This window comes from Lissotriton vulgaris, chromosome 4_1 (assembly GCF_964263255.1).
Source record: "Lissotriton vulgaris chromosome 4_1, aLisVul1.2, whole genome shotgun sequence".
Classification (NCBI taxonomy): Eukaryota; Metazoa; Chordata; class Amphibia; order Caudata; family Salamandridae; genus Lissotriton; species Lissotriton vulgaris.
The window spans coordinates 1,754,849,117-1,754,867,091 of NC_141691.1; the positions used below are offsets into that span (position 1 = coordinate 1,754,849,117).

Here is a 17,975-nt window from a genome sequence, read left to right on the forward strand (position 1 = left end):
TCCCCACAGTAGCATGTTTTTACATGCTGCCGAAAATACACAAAGACAGCACAAACCCTCCTGGGAGGCCAATTGTATCTGCAGTTGGGAGCCTACTAAAAAACACATGTATTTTTCTTGATTTGTTTCTCTTCCCATATGTGTTGAGCCTCCCTTCCTACTGTAGAGACAGTACTGACTTTATCAAAAAGATCGAAGGTATCACATGGCCAGAAAACTTCTGGTTAATGACGATAGATGTTGTGTCTCTGTACACATGAATAAAGCATGAGGATGGCATTAATGCATGTAGACACTTTCTTAGAGATCGATCTGTCTTTGTGTTTGAACAGACATGTATGTTAATTGAAATGTTAACTCTGTGCCTCAATAATAACTTTTTCCTTTTCGAAGACAAGTGGTATAAGCAAGTGGTTGAAACCGCAATGGGGAGTTGCTTTGTGCCAAGCTACGCATGCATGCTAATGGGCGGCGAAGGCCTCGAGGGGTATGTCTCCGCAGCCTCCTCCGGGTTTTCGGCATCGATGTCCTACCAGTCCAGGTCTTCCAGATTCATAGCTCGTACGCTGATCCCCATATTCCCCCTCTCTGTAATAGAGGTCTTCCTCTTCTCCCTGATCCGAGGGCTCCGGAGTTTGGCGGCTCTTCGGCGTCGAACTCCTCGTGCTGCTCTACTTCGGCGACGGCCGTCGCGGGCTTCAAGGGGATCCTGTAGCTTCTCATCTTTTCTTCGAAGTCTTTCTTCCTCTGGAGGATGTTCTCCATCTCTGCCTCGAGCCTTCTTTTCTTCCTCTCCATCTGCGCGGCATGCTCGGCGTATAGCGTTTCGGCCGTCCTCTTTGACGGTGTCGTCGATGTCAAAGTGGTTTGAGGCCCTGTCGAGGGTTTCGGGGTCGTAGACTCTATTACGTTATCTGATATTTTCATATCGGTCTCTGCGACCGTGGAGACATCTGGTCCTTCGGCGATGTTGTCCTCGTCGTCGGTGGAGAGGCCCAGTTCGTACAGAGACGGTGCCTGGCCTTTGCCCTGCATCGTGTGGTGAGCTATCCTCTGCTTCTCTCGAATTTTGAGTGTCTTCGGTGTGAAGACGGAGCAGGCGTTGCAGTCCTTGCTCCCGTGGTCGACCGGCTGACAGAGGTTGCAGACCGGTTGCTTGTCCTTCTGCGCGTACTTGTGATGGCAGTTTTTGTGGGTGTATTGTCCATTACTTCGTTCAGGGGGCCCCCTGTGAGCGTATTCCCGGTCGGACGTCGAAGATCTCGAGTTACTTCTCCTCCTTCGTCGTCCCGGCTTTGATGGTCTTCTATTCCTAGTCTTTTTAAGTCCTTTTCTGTAGAAGATCGGCGTTATTTTCTTCAAAATTTCTGGAGCTTCACGCGACGATTCAGACCCAACGGCGGAAATAAGAATCTGAAGATGGCGCCCAAGGGTGGGAGCTTCCGCCGGAAGCATGCCGACGTCACCGAAGGTACACCAAATGGTGGGACGTAGACTCCCACCTGGGCTACGAAAAAAAGAAAGAATTAGAAAAAAGAAAAAAAAAAAAGACTACGATTCCGGACCTAACCACCAGATTGCGGAATATGCACAGCATAGTGAATCCAGAAAGATTCACGCTGCAAAACCGGAGTCGATGAATGAGCCCGCGACTCCAAAGGCGAAGCCCCACCTTCTGGATCCAAGACTTCCGGTGATGGAGACACAATCCTTTCCATGCCTCCTCTTAGGCGATTTAAAGTCCGAACCCTTACCGGAGTGATGTCGAGACTCATGCCTTCGTTTCTTATGTTTCTTCTTCGACTCATGATCGGATGAAGTCTTCGAAAGCGATGCCGTACAGGATCTTGATCGCGACCTCTACCTCGCCCTTCTCGAACGTGATATCGAAGTCTTCTTTTCTTTACTACCTCTCAACTTCGCCATCAGAAGCTTGGTCTCCCTCTCACGAAGTGCCTTCGGATTCATTTTTCTACACGAAGAGTAGCTGTCAAAATGGTCCGAACTCAGGCACCAGATACAATCCTCGTGCGGGTCTGTGATTGACATTTTGCCGCACTCTACAAGGCTTGAACCCGGTCTTCTTAGTCTACATCGCTAGAGATATAAAGAAGCAGGAACATCGAGAAAACAGTATGCAAATGCTACTTACCAGTATGCATCTGTTCTTGGCATGTAGGGCTGCTGACATTCATATCTGTGCATAGATCGCCGCCTAGTGTTGGGTCCGGATGATTGCACATTGTTGTCCTGGAAGAGTCTTCGAAGTATCACGAGATAGGTGGCTCCTCCTCTGGACTACAGTGCGCATGGGCATCGCCTCCATCCCCAGATTGTTTTTAGCCATTGGCAGAGATGTGGAGTGAACTATGTGAGTGATGACCATGCTATGAGCATATATATATATATATATATATATATATATATATATATATATATATATATATATATATATATATATATATATATATATATATATATATATATATATATATATATGAATACTGCAGCTGCTACAGGCGCCGGGGAGGAGGGCGGGCGATATGAATGTCAGCAGCCCTACATGCCAAGAACAGATGCATACTGGTAAGTAGCATTTGCAGTTCGAGGCATGTGGGATGCTGAATTCATATCTGTGCATAGAATACATAGCAGTCCCCCTCTTATTGGCGGCCGCCCGTGCCAGCTGCAGCAGTTTGAAAAAGTGTTCTGAGAACAGCCTGACCAACAGCTGCCTGCTGTTTAGAGTGCACGTCTACACAGTAATGTTTAGTAAAAGTGTGTGTGGTAGACCAGGAGGCTGCTCTACAAATATCCTCTAAGGGAATATTCCCAAGGAAAGCCATAGAGGCCCCCAACTTTCTGGTGGAGTGGGCTCTTGGTGGAATAGTGAGAGTGCGTTTAGCCTTAGCGTAACAGATCTGAATACATTTCACGATCCACCTAGCGATACCAGCTTTGGAAATAGCATTACCCTTGTGGCGTGAGGCAAATGCAACGAAAATTTGCTTGGTCTTCCGAAAATCCTTTGTCCTGTCAATGTAGTACATTAAGGCTCTTTTAACATCAAGGGTGTGGAGCATCCGCTCCGCCAGCGACTCAGGGTTTTGAAAAAACACTGGCAACTCAATTGTCTGGTTTATGTGGAATTGAGATACAACCTTGGGTAGTAATTTAGGGTTAGTGCGGAGCACAACCCTGTTAGCATGCACTTGGAAAAATGGTTCTTGGATGGTGAGTGCCTGCAACTCACTAACCCTCCGTAGCGATGTAATTGCTACTAAGAAAGCCACCTTCCAAGTTAGAAACTGAAGCTCACAAGAGTGCAGTGGCTCAAAAGGAGGACCCATCAGCCTTGTTAGAACCACATTGAGGTTCCACTCAGGTGCTGGTGGTGTCCGTGGTGGAATGACCCTTTTGAGTCCTTCCAGAAATGCCTTGATAGCAGGAACCTTGAAAAGCGAAAGGTGTTGCCTATTCTGGAGGTATGCGGCCATAGCAGACAGGTGAATGCAGATGGAAGAATACGCCAAATTGCATTGGTACAGATGGAACAGGTAACAAATGATGTTCTGAATGGAAGCATCTAGCGGGTCAATGTCGTGGTTTACACAGTAAACGACAAACCGCTTCCATTTAGCCGCATAACATGCTCTAGTAGTGGGCTTCCTTGCCTCCCGAATGATGTCCATGCAATCGGGGGGAAGATTGAGGTAGCCAAACTCTAGGACTTCAGGAGCCAGATCGCCAGGTTGAGCTGTTGCGGATCTGGGTGCTGAATGTTGCCATGGCTCTGCGTCAGAAGGCTGGGTGTGAGATGAAGCCTTTGATGCGGTACCACGGAAAGTTCCAGAAACGCGGTGTACCATGGTTGGCGAGCCCACGTTGGAGCAACCAGGATGAGAGTCATCGAGTGCTGCCTGAGTTTGCGCACCACCAGCGGTATCAGAGGTGCTGGGGGAAAAGCGTACGCAAATCTGCCTGACCAGTTCATCCATATCGCATTGCCCTGCGATTGCGGGTGTGGGAACCTGGCGGCGAAGCTTTGGCATTCTGCGTTCTCCCTTGTGGCGAACAGGTCTATCTCTGGATGACCCCACCTTTGGAAGTACGGTTGGAGTACTGATGGATGTATCTCCCACTCGTGCATTTGGTGGCTGTGCCTGCTGAGCAGGTCCGCCATCTGATTGTCCTTGCCTGGGAGATGCTCCGCCATGAGGAATATGTTCCTCTGAATGGCCCACTTCCACATGCTCTGAGCCAGATGAGACAGCTGCGGAGAGTGTGTGCCTCCCTGCTTCTGAATGTAGTACATGGCCGTCATGTTGTCCGTCCGGATCAACACGACCTTGTTGCACAGATGTTCTTTGAATGCCTTTAAGGCCATGAAGATCGCCATCAGTTCCAGTACATTGATGTGCATCCTCCTTTGCTGTAGTGTCCATAGTCCCTGCACTGTGTAGTGGAGTACATGCGCTCCCCATCCCTGGAGAGAAGCGTCCGTCGTCCGGATAATCTGTGGCACAGGCTCTTGGAACGGTCGGCCCTTGCAAAAATTTTGTGGATTCCACCAATGCAGAGAGTTGTATGCCCGACCGCTCACCAACACTAGGTCTGTCAGTTGCCCGTGAGCCTGAGTCCACTGACGTGCTAGGCACTCCTGAGGCGGACGCATATGTAACCTCGCGTGCGGGACGATGGAGATGCAGGAGGCCATCATGCCTATCAACTGCATGAACACCTTCGCTGGAAGCGAGTGCTGAGGTCTGAACCGTTGGATCAGCGTCTGGATACTGGCGATTCTCACTGAATTTGGCTGCGCAGTGGCTGCCAGAGTGTCTATTGTCGCGCCCAGATACTGCCGTATATGGGCGGGTTGGAGATGGGATTTTGGGTAATTCAGTGAGAATCCCAGATCGTGCAGGAGATGAATGGTGCGGGACACGTGGTCGGCGCACTGCTGTTCCGACTTTGCCTGAATGAGCCAGTCGTCTAGATAAGGATAGACGTGGATGTTTTGGCGTCTTAGATGAGCCGCCACAGTCGCCAGGCACTTTGTAAAAACTCTTGGCGCTGTGGTGACCCCGAAAGGCAGAACCCTGAACTGGTAGTGCTGGTCTTGAATTGTGAATCTGAGGTACTTCCTGTGTGAAGGATGCAGGGGAATGTGAAAGTATGCATCCTTGAGATCTAGCGTAGCCAGGAAGTCCCCCTGCCGAAGCAGAGGGAGAACCTGCTGCAACGTGAGCATATGGAAGTGTTCTGACAGAATGTACCAGTTGAGGGGCCTGAGGTCCAGGATGGGCCTGAGGGATCCGTCCTTTTTGGGGATTAGAAAGTACAGAGAGTCCTGATCCCCTTTCTTGCACTGGCACGAGCTCTATTGCCCCTTTTTGCAGCATGGCTTTGACCTCCTGCTGCAACAAGTGCAAGTGCTCGCCGGACATAGGACGGTTTCTTGGAGGTATGTTTGGTGGAGTGGAAGTAAGTTCCAGACAGTAACCGTACTGGATAAGAGATTTGACCCACCTGTCCGTGGTGATGGATTTCCACGCGGGCAGGAACTGCTGGAGTCTCCCCCGACCGGTGTTGTGTGGTCGGGGGGCAGTGACAAGGCGTCACTGTTTGTTGGTGGTGGAGGACCTGGAGCTGTTTCCACGTCCCCTGCCTTTGACGTTGTTGCCCCTGTAACCACCTCTACCCTTGTTGGTGTATGAGGTTTGGGCGTTGCTCTTATAGTACTCCGTGGATTGCGATGCCTGACCCCTTGAGGTGCCCCTGTTATTGGAGCGGCGAAAGGAACCACCCCGAAACTGCTGGGACTGGAGAGCCCCCATAGACTTGGCAGTGTCCGTGTCTTTTTTCATCTTTTCAAGGGTTGCATCCACTTCAGGGCCAAACAGGTGGTCTGGATTAACTGTTTGATTTAAGATGGTTGTCTGAACGTCTGGTTTGAAGCCTGATATTCTAAGCCATGCATGCCTACGCAGTAACACGCTAGTGGTTATAGCCCTGGAGGCGGTATCAGCCACGTCCAGCGCACACTTAATGGAAGCATTAGTGATTAGCTTCCCCTCCTGAATTAACATTTCTGCTGCCTCTTTGTACTGATCAGGTAAGTGCTGTAGAAGTGTTTCTAAGGTGTCATAATGTGCCCTATCGTAGCGTGAGTAGGGCTTGCGTGTTTGAAATGCGCCAAATATTAGCTGCCTGCGCAGCAATACGCTTCCCTGAGGCTTCAAAGATTTTTGATTCTTTGTCTGGGGGAGGAGCATCACCCGTGGTTTGCGAGTTTGCCCGCTTGCGTGCGTTGGATACAACCCAAGAATCCAGTGGCAAGTGTCCCTTGATGTACGTTGGACCAGTGGGCGCTGCCTTGTATTTTTTGTCAATCCGAGGATTGATGACTCGCGCCCGAGTGGGCTCCCTGAAGACCTCTGGCGCGTGCTTTAGCACTCCCTTGAGCATGGGCAATGTCTTGACTGACTTTTCAGCCACTGAGAAAGTGTCAAACAGAAAGTCTACATCCACTGGATCCGCATGGAGGTCGACATCATGATTGGCCGCAGCTCTCTCAATTAGGGCGTTAAAGGCTGCAGAGTCCTCTGTTGGAGAAGTTTTTGCAGCAAAGAGCTGCGGCTCAGGGCCTGACTGAGGGTCCTCAGGGTCGCCTCCAGCAGACCATGGCTCATTGACCTCCTCTGGATCAGAGTACGCTGGATAATTGTACTCGTCCTCTCCATCTATATCACCTTCCCCAGCGTTGGAATGAGTTGGTGAGAGTCCCAGATTTTGTGGGGATGCAGGCTCGATAGGGGCAGAAGTACCCGCAGAGTCCAACTTCTTTTTGAGTGGAATACGATAATGTTCTAACACTGGCTCCGGTGTAATTTTTCTCTTCAGGAGAGAGAGTTTGCCCGCGTTGGCGTCGATGACAACCTCTCGACGCTCCTCGTCCGCGAGTGGCTGGAGCCGAGGCTTTGGCACAACCAAGGACGCTTTTGGCGTCGACACCATCTTCGAGGGCGCCCCGAGCCCGTGTTTTGGAGCGAAAGCCTTCGGTGTCGTCTTCGGCGGCAGCGTGAAATGGATCTGCGTCTGCGCCTTTGCCGGTTTCTGTGGAGGCTTCGGCACCACATCCTTCGGTCCGGGAGCCAAGGCGTCCTTCCGAATACGTTGAAGGGACCCCGTGACCTTCTTGGTCAAGGACGGTGAGGGCTGGACCGGCTCAAGCGAATCCCCCGAGTCCGGAGTCGGGTCGGCGATCAAAGGCACGGTCTTCGGAGCCGACACATCACCACCCTTGGCCTTGTCGACCGGAATCGGCGCAGCCAGAGCTTCGGGGTCGTCTTGACGAGTCTTCGAGGCTCTCTTCGGGTCGTTGACCTTCTTCGGAGCCGACGCGGCCGCGTCGGTCGTCTTCGCCACCGGGGTCTTCGGGTCGGCCATCTTAGCACGGCTCTTGATGTCGGCGGCCATTTTGGATGTCTTAGGCGCCGAGGCCTTCGGAGCCTTTAGTTTCACCAGTGAGACTTTCACTTTCGGTTTCGACACTGCTGGTGTGGACCCTGATGGTTTCACTTTCGGTTTCTGTACCGGGAGTGGCGCATCACCAATGTCCGTGGCCGGGCCCGTAGGCGGGGCCGTGGGACGCGTAGTAAGGTCTTGGGTAAGGCCCGAAGGCGATCCCTCGACCTGGGCCGTATATTGGGGATTGACCCCCGAATCAGTCTGAGGATGCTCCTCCTCCGAGCTATCCTCCACGGTGGCAATGGCCCCGTCGTCGTCCCCTACCTCACCGACGACTTCCTCAAATTCCTAGTCCCCCGCGTTGTAGTTGTCATCCTCCGACGCCGGGCTGGAGTCCGAAACTTGTAGGACGGTGTCGTCATCAACGTCTTCTTCAAAGATGTTGTCCGGCGGGGGTGCCGATAACTGGGCCTGGAGCCTAGCGGCTCTACGAAGCTTGAGAGTTTTCTTGCACCGGAACTTGGAGCAGGCCATACACCTGGCCTCATCGTGGTCCGGCGACAAACATTTGTTGCACACTGGGTGCACGTTGAGGTGTGACTATTTTGAGGTGCACACCGGGCACCTTTTAAATGGAGTTCGTTCCATGTTGAGTAGTCTGGAGCGTCGTGTAGGCCCGTCCGCGCCGACAGCACGCGGAAGGACAGCAAGTGTTCGGAGCCGATGAATAAACAAACCCGAACGAATGACAATACCGACGCGAATCCTAAAGACCTTTTGGTCTCAAGTTAGAAAAGTTAAACAACTATCGATTCCGACAGAGGGAACCGAAACACATCCAGACCCAATGGCGGAAAAAAACAATCTGGGGATGGAGGCGATGCCCATGCGCACTGTAGTCCAGGGGAGGAGCCACCTATCTCGTGATACTTCGAAGACTCCTCCAGGACAACAATGTGCAATCATCCGGACCCAACACTAGGCGGCGATCTATGCACAGATATGAATTCAGCAGCCCACATGCCTCGAACACAAAGTTACCAACAGCTACAGAGATTCCCCGAAACCATTAGCGTCGATTATGCGGAAAAAAGGGAACAGATGTCATCACGCCGGCGTGGGCGTATTATGGTGTTGGTGACGTCAGCAGAGTCTCGCGCGATGCTGTGCCTCTATGACGTCGGCACGAAGGTAGAAAAAGAATTTCCGAATGTTGCTGACGAAAGGGGGATATTCACAAGGTTAGGAATCCACTGGCAGATGTATCTATCAGAACACCTGCACTACACTCCCCCGAACAGAGGGGAGGAATGCCTTCAGTGCAAGCCAGATCGCCTGCAGCTCTAGAAGGTTGATGTGGAGCCGGGACTCGGCCGGAGATCAGAGGCCTCTGATCTCCGCCTCTCCCATGTGGCCCCCACAGCCCTGGAGGGACGCGTCCGTCACAACTATGTGCTCCGGTTAGGGTAGGGAGAGGGATCTGCCGCTGACCCAATCGCGGTCCATGAGCCACCACTCCAATTGTCTTGCAGTGCCCTCCGAGATCAAGACATGGTCGGACAAGTTGCCCTGATGCTGGGCCCACTGAAACTTCAGGTCCCACTGCAGAGCCCTCATCCGCCACCGGGCGTGGTGAACAAGAAGTATGCAGGAGGCCATCAGCCCCAGAAGCCGCAGCGTCAACCTGACCGAGACTCGGGATAACGGCTAAAAGATAGGAATCAGAGCCTGAATATCCCGAAACCGGTGTTTGGGAGGATAAACCCAAAACTGCGCCGAGTCTAGAACCGCTCCGATGAAGACTAGCTTCTGAGGGAGACACCGGTGTGACTTCGGCACATTGATGGAGAACCCCAGCAGGTGCAGGAGGTCGGCTGTAGTCTGGAGGTGGCTGACTACTGTCTCGGGCGAGCCCGCCTTCAACAACCAGTCGTCGAGGTAGGGGAAGACTGAAACCCCTAACCCGCACAGATGAGCTGCGACCACAGCCATCACTTTCGAGAAAACCCGTTGGGCGCTGGTAAGGCTGAAGGGGAGCACGGTAAACTGAAAGTGCTCATGGCCTACCGTGAACCACAGGTAACGCCGGTGGGCAGGCAGGACGGGGATGTGAAAATAAGCGTCCTGCAAGTCCAACGCTACCATCCAGTCTCCCGGGTCCAGGGCAGCTAAGACCTGAGCCAAAGTCAGCATCTTGAACTTCTCCTTCCAGGGGAAGCTGTTGACGTTCCTCAGGTCCAAGATAGGACGTAGGCCCCCTTTGCCCTTCTTGGGAACCAGAAAGTAGTGGGAGTAACAACCACACCCTACTTCTGGCCCAGGAACGCACTCGATAGCCCCCTTGGCCAAGAGGGCCGTAACTTCCTCTCGCAGAAGACTCAAGTGATCCCCCGACACGCGGTGGTACTGCAGTGGCATGGCTGGAGGGGTCGCCTCGAAGGGGAGGGAGTAGCCCCTTCGGATGATTTACGGAACCCACCTGTCGGATGTGACAGTGCGCCAGTGGAGGAGGTGATTGCGAACCCTGCCCCCAACTGGCATCACATGGGACTGAAAGCTCAGACTAGGAGTTGTTCGAGGCGGATGCTGCAGGGGTAGGTGTGGACTGACCTCTCCGCTGTGCCCGACCGCCGCCACGGCGGTTACCACGTCCGCCACCGCGCTGGATGTTAGTCTGCGGGCCGTGGCTGGCAGGACGTGTGGGGGTGCCCCTTCCTTGGCCACGAAAGGAGCAAAAGGCAACAGTTTGCTTGTGCGGGGCCGAGAGGCCCAAGGACTTGGCCGTAGCCCTGGAGTCCTTAAAGCGCTCAAGCGCACTGTCGGCCTGGTCTCCAAAGAGGCGACGGCCATCAAACGGCATGTCCATAAGGGTGTTTTGGGCCTCAGCCGAAAAGTTGGCGGATCTCAGCCAGGCGAATCGCCACCGTCGTTGCCATCGTCCTGCCCAGTGAGTCCGTGGTATCCAGCCTACACCGGATGTAATACCCTGCCGCATCTCGACCCTCCACAAGGGCTTGGGTGAGTTTAGTCCAGACCCCCTCGGGACATTGTGGCAGCACGTCCGCGACCATGTCCCACAGAGAGTGGGTGTAACGGTTCAAGAGGCACGCGGTGTTCACTGACCGCAACCCCAAACTAAGTGAGGAGAACATCTTTTTACCATACTGCTCGTACCTCTTGGATTCCCGATCGGGGGGAGCCGTTGGGAATGCGGTCTGGGAGTTAGAGGCCTGGATGACCAGGCTCTCGGGGGTGGTGTGGGTGGACAGGAAGTAAGGGTTGCCCGGAGCCGGGCGGTGGCGCCTGGCCACGTTCCTATCTACAGGCGGACCTGTAGCGGGCCTGGACCAAGTGCCCAGAAGAACGTCTGACAAGGCCTCAATAAACGGCAGCAGAGGCTCAGCCGAGCTTGCCTGCGGTTTAAGGACCTCAGTGTGGAAGTATAGGATTAAAAGTCCACAAGGCTGTCGGATTGTTGTGAAGAAGCCAGTGAACAAGGGCAGAGGGCCCGAAATGCATTTGGTTATGTTAGGGGGAGAATTGGTGTACCTGCAGCCTGAAAATAAAGCAAGGAGTTACTTACCCTCTGTGTTGGCGTTCCTACAAGGGCAACCTTCGTTTTGGGTGATGTAATTGCGGCGCGCCTCGTCGCAGGAACGCCCTGCCGCACACACAGCGGACCTACGGCAGTTGATATCTTGGTTGCCGCAAGGAGAGTGTAAATCCAGCATTTTCTGGTGTGGACATTTGCAGGTAACCATGCGAGTCTCCCCCAACTAACCCACATGGCGAATGCAGTTTAACTCGCGCATACCGAACAGCATCCACAATGGATCAGTTACAGGACTTCGAAACCCAGAAAGCATTTTGAACACGAAGACCCATTGGGGCGGGGCATAGGATTAAAAGTCCACAAGGCTGTCTGATTGTTGTGAAGAAGCCAGTAAACAAGGGCAGAGGGCCTGAAATGCATTTGGCGATGTTAGGGGGAGAATTGGTGTACCGGCAGCCTGAAAATAAAGCAAGGAGTTACTTACCCTCTGTGTTGGCGTTCCCACAAGGGCAACCTTCGTTTTGTGTGATATATATATATATATATATACACACACACACACACACACACACACACACACAACTAAGATACAACAATCCCGGGAATGAAGAGTTTAAGTTGTGTAAAATTGGAAGGTATGCCCGGCCTGATAATGCTTTGTTACATGTCAACTACTCTATTTCGGACTGCATGGTATACTAATTAGAGCACCCACCAAATAAACAAATAATTAACAATACCGACAAAATAAGCATTAATGCATGCAATGTACTAAGCACCAACACCAACTGAGCCCCTGACCAAACCTTACTCACAACCCACCAGATTTAAGATACGCATGGCAATGTTGATCGATCTTGTAAGAAACCTGCTCTAAATCACTTCCTTGAACTGTTAATCTCACTTAGACTTTCCCTCACTAAACTCACGGCCACATCTCAGCAGAAGGCTTATATGCAACCTTCGTGCATTTGCAGCGGAGTTATGTTAACTTTGCGCACAGTGGGAAATGTCTTTCCTCACTTTCACTTATGGTGATGGTTCCGCACTAAAATAGAATTGATAACGAAGATGGTTTAGGATTAATTTATTCTCTCTTCTGGATACAGCCGTGAGAAAGACCCAGGCTCAATAGACACAGGGAGTGAACCATGTGTTGGCTGTTTTTGGAAATGGATCCAATATTCTGATAACAAAAGTGGAGATATGAACATACTGACATGAATTTGACTGATTTATAATGGAAAAAACACTCCTACGCTCTGGAGAGCCTTTAAGGACTCCTGTCTTTGTGGATATACTAATGTGTCAAAGGGTTTCCAAGGCATGCGTCTGACGTCACTCAAGGAAGGCTTTAGGCACAAATGGTCAGTAAAGCCCACGGAAAAATAAAAAAGGACAGAACAAGGAGACAATTCCAGAGTCAACCACTAGATGTCAAAATACATTCAGTATGATGCAGTGGAGCAGCACAACTCATACAAATCATTAAACCACATTGGAGAAAAAATGTATTATGCATTACTTACTTTTTGGGCATCTTCATGTCTTTCAAAGCTGACAAAGCCGAAGCCTTTTGATTTTCCAGACTCATCAGTCATAACCTTCACACTCAAAGCGGGACCTACAAACAAAATAGTCACCTAAGCAAATATGGTTTGAGATAAACAACTTGGCTACAGAGCAAGAAACAACTGTAGAAGGAAGTAACTTATAATGCAATCTCTAGGGTACAGGTAGGCTCAGATCTTTTCACCATGTACCACACCACCTCATTGCATTCTCTCAAGGATACCCAATAGGACACCATCCCTGTTGTGTTAGGTACTACACCCTGAAAAGAATCAAAGCAAGCAACAAAATTCTCAGCAGAAAAGGTAGATGTACTGCAAATGAACATAGACAAGTATGGAAACTGTGCAAATACTATACCAGCATTGACCCACCCCATATGATTGTGCAAAACTCAACTGAGAGCAAAGTAAGTGTACATAAAAGGGTTGCACAGGTTGAATGTGCAAGAGAAAGTGGCCTAAACCCTGATCTCTTGCCAAGGATTTGGAGGTTCACTGACTTGCAGTACTTACCTTCACTTAGCCACAAACAAATGGAATGGGTTTTGCATTTGGTGATATTTGGAACAACTTTTAAACAAAGCATATAACAAAGAAAAACAAAATACTTCAGAAAAACCTTAAGGACAGAAGGTATCTTCTTCTGGCAGAAGAATAAAATATAATTTATTATTTTTACAATTGAGAGGCATTGTGTGACGTGAAGAGCTGGTGAAATTAAAGGGTACTGCACATATTTTTAAGCAATTTATTGTAAAATTAATAAGTAAGATTGCCACATTATTCCATTTATTTAGTGACACAGATTTCTTTTTCTCAAGATACAATTTTTTTTGCAGGACAGCTTTTAAACAATTTCTTAACAGCATGGTTATTTCCGTTGAATGTGTAAACTGTTTAATATTGATGTGCCTGTACAGTCCCTTTTATCAAAATATATATATCTAAGCATGTTGATGTATGAATGGAGTATCACTATCATTTAACATGTATAATGAAATTTGATTTGAATGTGGAAGTATGGGAGTTTTGATAATACTTCTTAATTGATTAGCCCATCCAGGGCTGAATATTTGATATTGCACGCAACATCGTGAAATTATAAATTTTTTAAATACCTTTACATGAATACTGCACACTAAGTAATGGCGCTGACGCTTGATCATTGAAATAAACAATGGACAATTATATACTTTTTTTAATGGCTCTGAAAAACTCTGAGCCCTGCTAAACAGGACTCTGTGCATGTGCTCGGATCCATAAAATGGTGTATGTTTAATTGGCTTGTCTCAGATTGCATAATCTGACTTGCTTGCATTTCTATTATTTGGTACCAGGGGGTACCTAGGGTCTGCAGTTTGAGATGTCTAGCCAACTACAGTACTAAGGGAACTCATGTCATCACGCCGGCGTGGGCCTATTATAGGCATCGGTGACGTCAGCGGAGTCGCGAGCGGAGCCGTGTCTGACGTCCGCAACCACGTCGGCGCAAAGCTACAAAAAGAATTTCCGAATGTTGCTGACGCAAGGGGGATATTCACAAGGTGAGGAATCCACACGGCAGATGTATCTATCAGAAAAAGATGGCTCCTTGTCTGCTGCTGCATACTGGAAGGGCACTTTAAAACTGCTAACAACTTTGCCATTCAAAATAATGATAAAGTCCAAACCTCCCTTTTTACTTTTCGGCTTCAGATAGCACATGTACTCTCTCTAGAGGCATGTTGTATATACTTTGTGGGCTTCAGCCCGCCCATAGACATCCCACTTGCTGGCTTCACCTTCACTCGGCTATTCTCCCCCCCCCCCCCCCCCCCCGCCCCCCATTTGCCCTTTGCATACATTTGTCATGCCTCTTCCAGTGTATACCCCGCCAAGAGAGTAGGGACCATGTACACTATCCCTCCACTGATCTCATTTTATGACAGTTTTAGAGACTTTTTGGGAGAGTTTACGAGAGCTCCACAGGAGCGCTGTGCTTTTACTTGCTCCGAGCACCATTATAAACATTGTTCGTGTTTTAATTTGCTCTTGAAGCACTGGGCCCAGAAGAATGGAGGCTTTCCTGCTGCAGATGCTATAGATGACACACAAAAACCTGTTTGATCTCAGTGTGGTCTACCATGTATGTTGCCATAAACTGGCCATGCAATGCTGAAGCACATTGACAAAGTCAATAGATCTCACATTGCCGAGACTTATTGGAATTGTCAATGCTTGTTAATGTGTGAAGTCACCCTACGGCAGGCCTAACGAGCCCTAAGGCAGGGAGCTGTAGGTTAAATATTGGAACATGTGCTTTTACATGTTCCTGCAGTGAAATCCTTGAGTTGTCATTTTTACTGTAGAAAGGCTAATCAACCAATTGGCAGGTACAGAGCTACAGCTGGAACCCTATCCCTGCTAACTTCTGAGGTTGGCACTGTTTGGTATCTAACGAATCAGTATAATGAATCAGATTTAACGGTTACATTATTTTAATGTTACTGATGGGCAAAGTGCAACTTTAGAAGTTGCAACTTTAGTTGTTAATTGTTTCCAGTGCCTGTTTTTCGATACACACAGGGCTTGTACAGCATACAGCTTTCTGCCTGTCTGGGGATACCTGCTAACAACTCCCAGGAAAAGAGACCCCCTTCTCCCCTTCCTACACACACACACACACACACACACACACACACACACACACACACACACACACACACACTTTTTGCCTTACTACTGATGCACTTTGACTTTGTGCCCCGAGTCCCTGCCAATCAGGTTCCCGGGGCCTGTGTTCTTTCCCAAAACAGTGCCTTGTACCACCCTTTTGGCACCTCTCTGGCCACGTCAGTCCCTGTAGCAAGGGAAGGGCTGCAGCACCTATTGTGCCACCCTTAGAGGCCCCATACCTTTACACCCCCCCACCCCCCTATTGCAGGCTGCGTGTTTTGGTGCAGAGCAAAGTGAAGAGTCGCATAGGTCAGCCACCCCTCTAGCTGGGTGCACTATACCAGTGGTGAGGGTACAGATGCATGAGCCCTGTAACACTACAGGGTCTAGATCAATTCTTAGACATTGTAAGTGCAGTAATGCCATTAAGACTATATGGTGCTAGGAGTAGGTCATTAAGAACTCCACAGCACCAAAATGGCGTTACTGAAAACTGGGAAGTTTGGTGTAAAACTTCTCAGCACATTAAACCCACACTGATGTCAGTGTGGGATTTAATGAAAAATGCACACAGGTCATCTTAGAGATGCCCCCTGAAACACGACCATCCTTTGGTGGGTTGCCAGACTGGTAAACATCAACCTACCACCACAAGACATGTTTCTGAACCCCTTTGGTGGGAGCCTTCGCTCCCTGAGCACGGAAACAAAGACTTTCCTGGGCAGAGGTGTTCACACCTCCCCTAGGCCAGGAAGAGCCATCTGTGGTAGGGGAGGTTTAAAGGTCTTGACGCCTTTGTAATGCGATCTCCAGCCTATCCTTTCAGGAGCAGGCCCCCTTCCTGTCTTCCCTTCTTTTCAGCGGGAAGACAGACATGAAGATTTAGCTAGCCCAGAAGGTGTGCCCACCTCTTCCAACCTCACCCCTCGGGTGGGAAGGAGGGTGAAGCCCACTCTTCAGTACCCGCCACCTTGCAGATGGTAGGTGTGAGAAAGTGCCATCTTTCTTGCATGGTATGCCCCAACTTTTTGCTGAATTGCTGATGTACTTTGAGTGTGCCCTGGGTTCTGCCAACCAGGTACCCAGGGCCTCTGTTCCTTCCACAAAACTGTGTTGAAACCTAAAACCAAATGGCATCTCTGGCCACAGGTCAGCCCTTGGTAAATGGTACCCTAGGTACCCAGGGCACTGTGACCAGAGAAGACCCCTTGCTGCTGCAGCACGTATTGTGCCAACCTTAGGGGCCCTGTACCCTGACACACACACACACTGCCTTTGCAGGCTGAATGTCTTGGTGCAGAACTAACCAGAGTCGACATGGCACAATTCCCTGTGTGCCATGCCTACTAACACTACCCTGGCATACCTAAGTCACCCCTCTAGCTGGGTGCACTATGCCAGTAGTGTGGGCAAAAGTGCACGAGCCCTGTGCCCCTACACTACCCAGGGCCATTCCTGGGCACTGTAAGTGGAGTGATGCCATTAAGACTATATGGTGCTGGGAGGTTGTCATTACGAACTCCATAGCACCATAATGGCTACACTGAAGACTGGGAAGTTTGATACCTAAATTCTCAGCACATTAAACCCACACTGATGCCAGTGTGGTATTTAATGCCAAATGCACGACAGAGGGTATCTTAGAGATGCCCCCTGAAACCTAACCAACTCCCAGTGTCCCGACTGCGTGGCTACCAAGGCTGCCACCACCAGACATGTTTCTGGACCCCTGTGTCTGAAACAATGCACATCCTGGGACGAGGTGCCAAGCCTCCTACCCCAGGATGGTCAGGGGAAGCTTCAAAGGTATGCCTCCCTTGTGAGCTTCTCCAGGCCACTTGCTGATCTCAGCAACTGGCCCCCACCGGTTCTGACCCAAACTCTGGCGGGAAGACAAGCAGGAAACCCTAAGTGAGGAAAGGGGGTGTGCCAGCCTCTGCCAACTCCACCCCTCAGGCGGGACAGGCAAGGTGAAGCACACCTCCAGGCTGCCGCCATCTTGAGGCTGGGGAGCCCTACCTAATCAGAGCTAGGCCCTTGCCCCCTCCCACAGGAGAGGAGCAGGATAGGAGGTGTACTCACCCCCGGAGAGGGACCCATTGGTCCCTGCCCTTACCCTACCTATAACGCCCCTACATTTACTATTTAGGGGCCCCTTGAACCTTCCTTCCTCAGATCCAGATTTGAAAAAAAAAAAAAAAGAACAAGGATGACCTGCTGTGCAGCTGCTAACAAGAGGACGACACCAACTGACTTGGCCCCAGCCCTACAGGCCTGTTGAACCATGACCCTGCTCTTGCTAAATCCCAGAGTCTCCTGCGGACAGCAACCTCGAAAACCCCGGAGGGCCTGCCTTCCTTGCTCATCTAAAAGATTAGGACTCCCATGAGCAGTGGGTCTGCTCAAACATCAACAACCTTGGTGCCAGCCAGGAACCGCGAATCCCGCACACACTGCACCCGCCAAGCCCGACCTGTGCCTGAGTGTACAAAGACCACGAGGACGTCCCCATGGCGATTGTGACCACAAATCCAGTGCCCAAGGGACCTCCTCAACTATCCTGACGCCTGCAGCCTCACAACCAGGGACCCCTCCAAACACGACAAGCAGAGGGTAAGATTTCCTGACGTCAAAAGACACCCCTGCACCTGGCGCCCCTACAGCCCTCTGTGCCCAACTCCTGGGTGTCTACCTATCCTCCAAGATCCCAACTTACCTCTCGA

General features: G+C 50.4%; 1 protein-coding gene across 2 annotated transcripts in view; it reads right to left on the reverse strand.

The window, feature by feature from the left end:
• PABPC1 (poly(A) binding protein cytoplasmic 1) overlaps positions 1-17,975 on the reverse strand; it is a 338,040-nt gene that overhangs the window by 176,782 nt on the left and 143,283 nt on the right. For both annotated transcript variants that reach the window (XM_086966062.1, XM_086966063.1), the window contains exon 6: positions 12,553-12,647. In XM_086966062.1, coding sequence (XP_086822188.1) covers positions 12,553-12,647 — 95 coding nt within the window. The remainder of the gene's footprint in view (positions 1-12,552; positions 12,648-17,975) is intronic.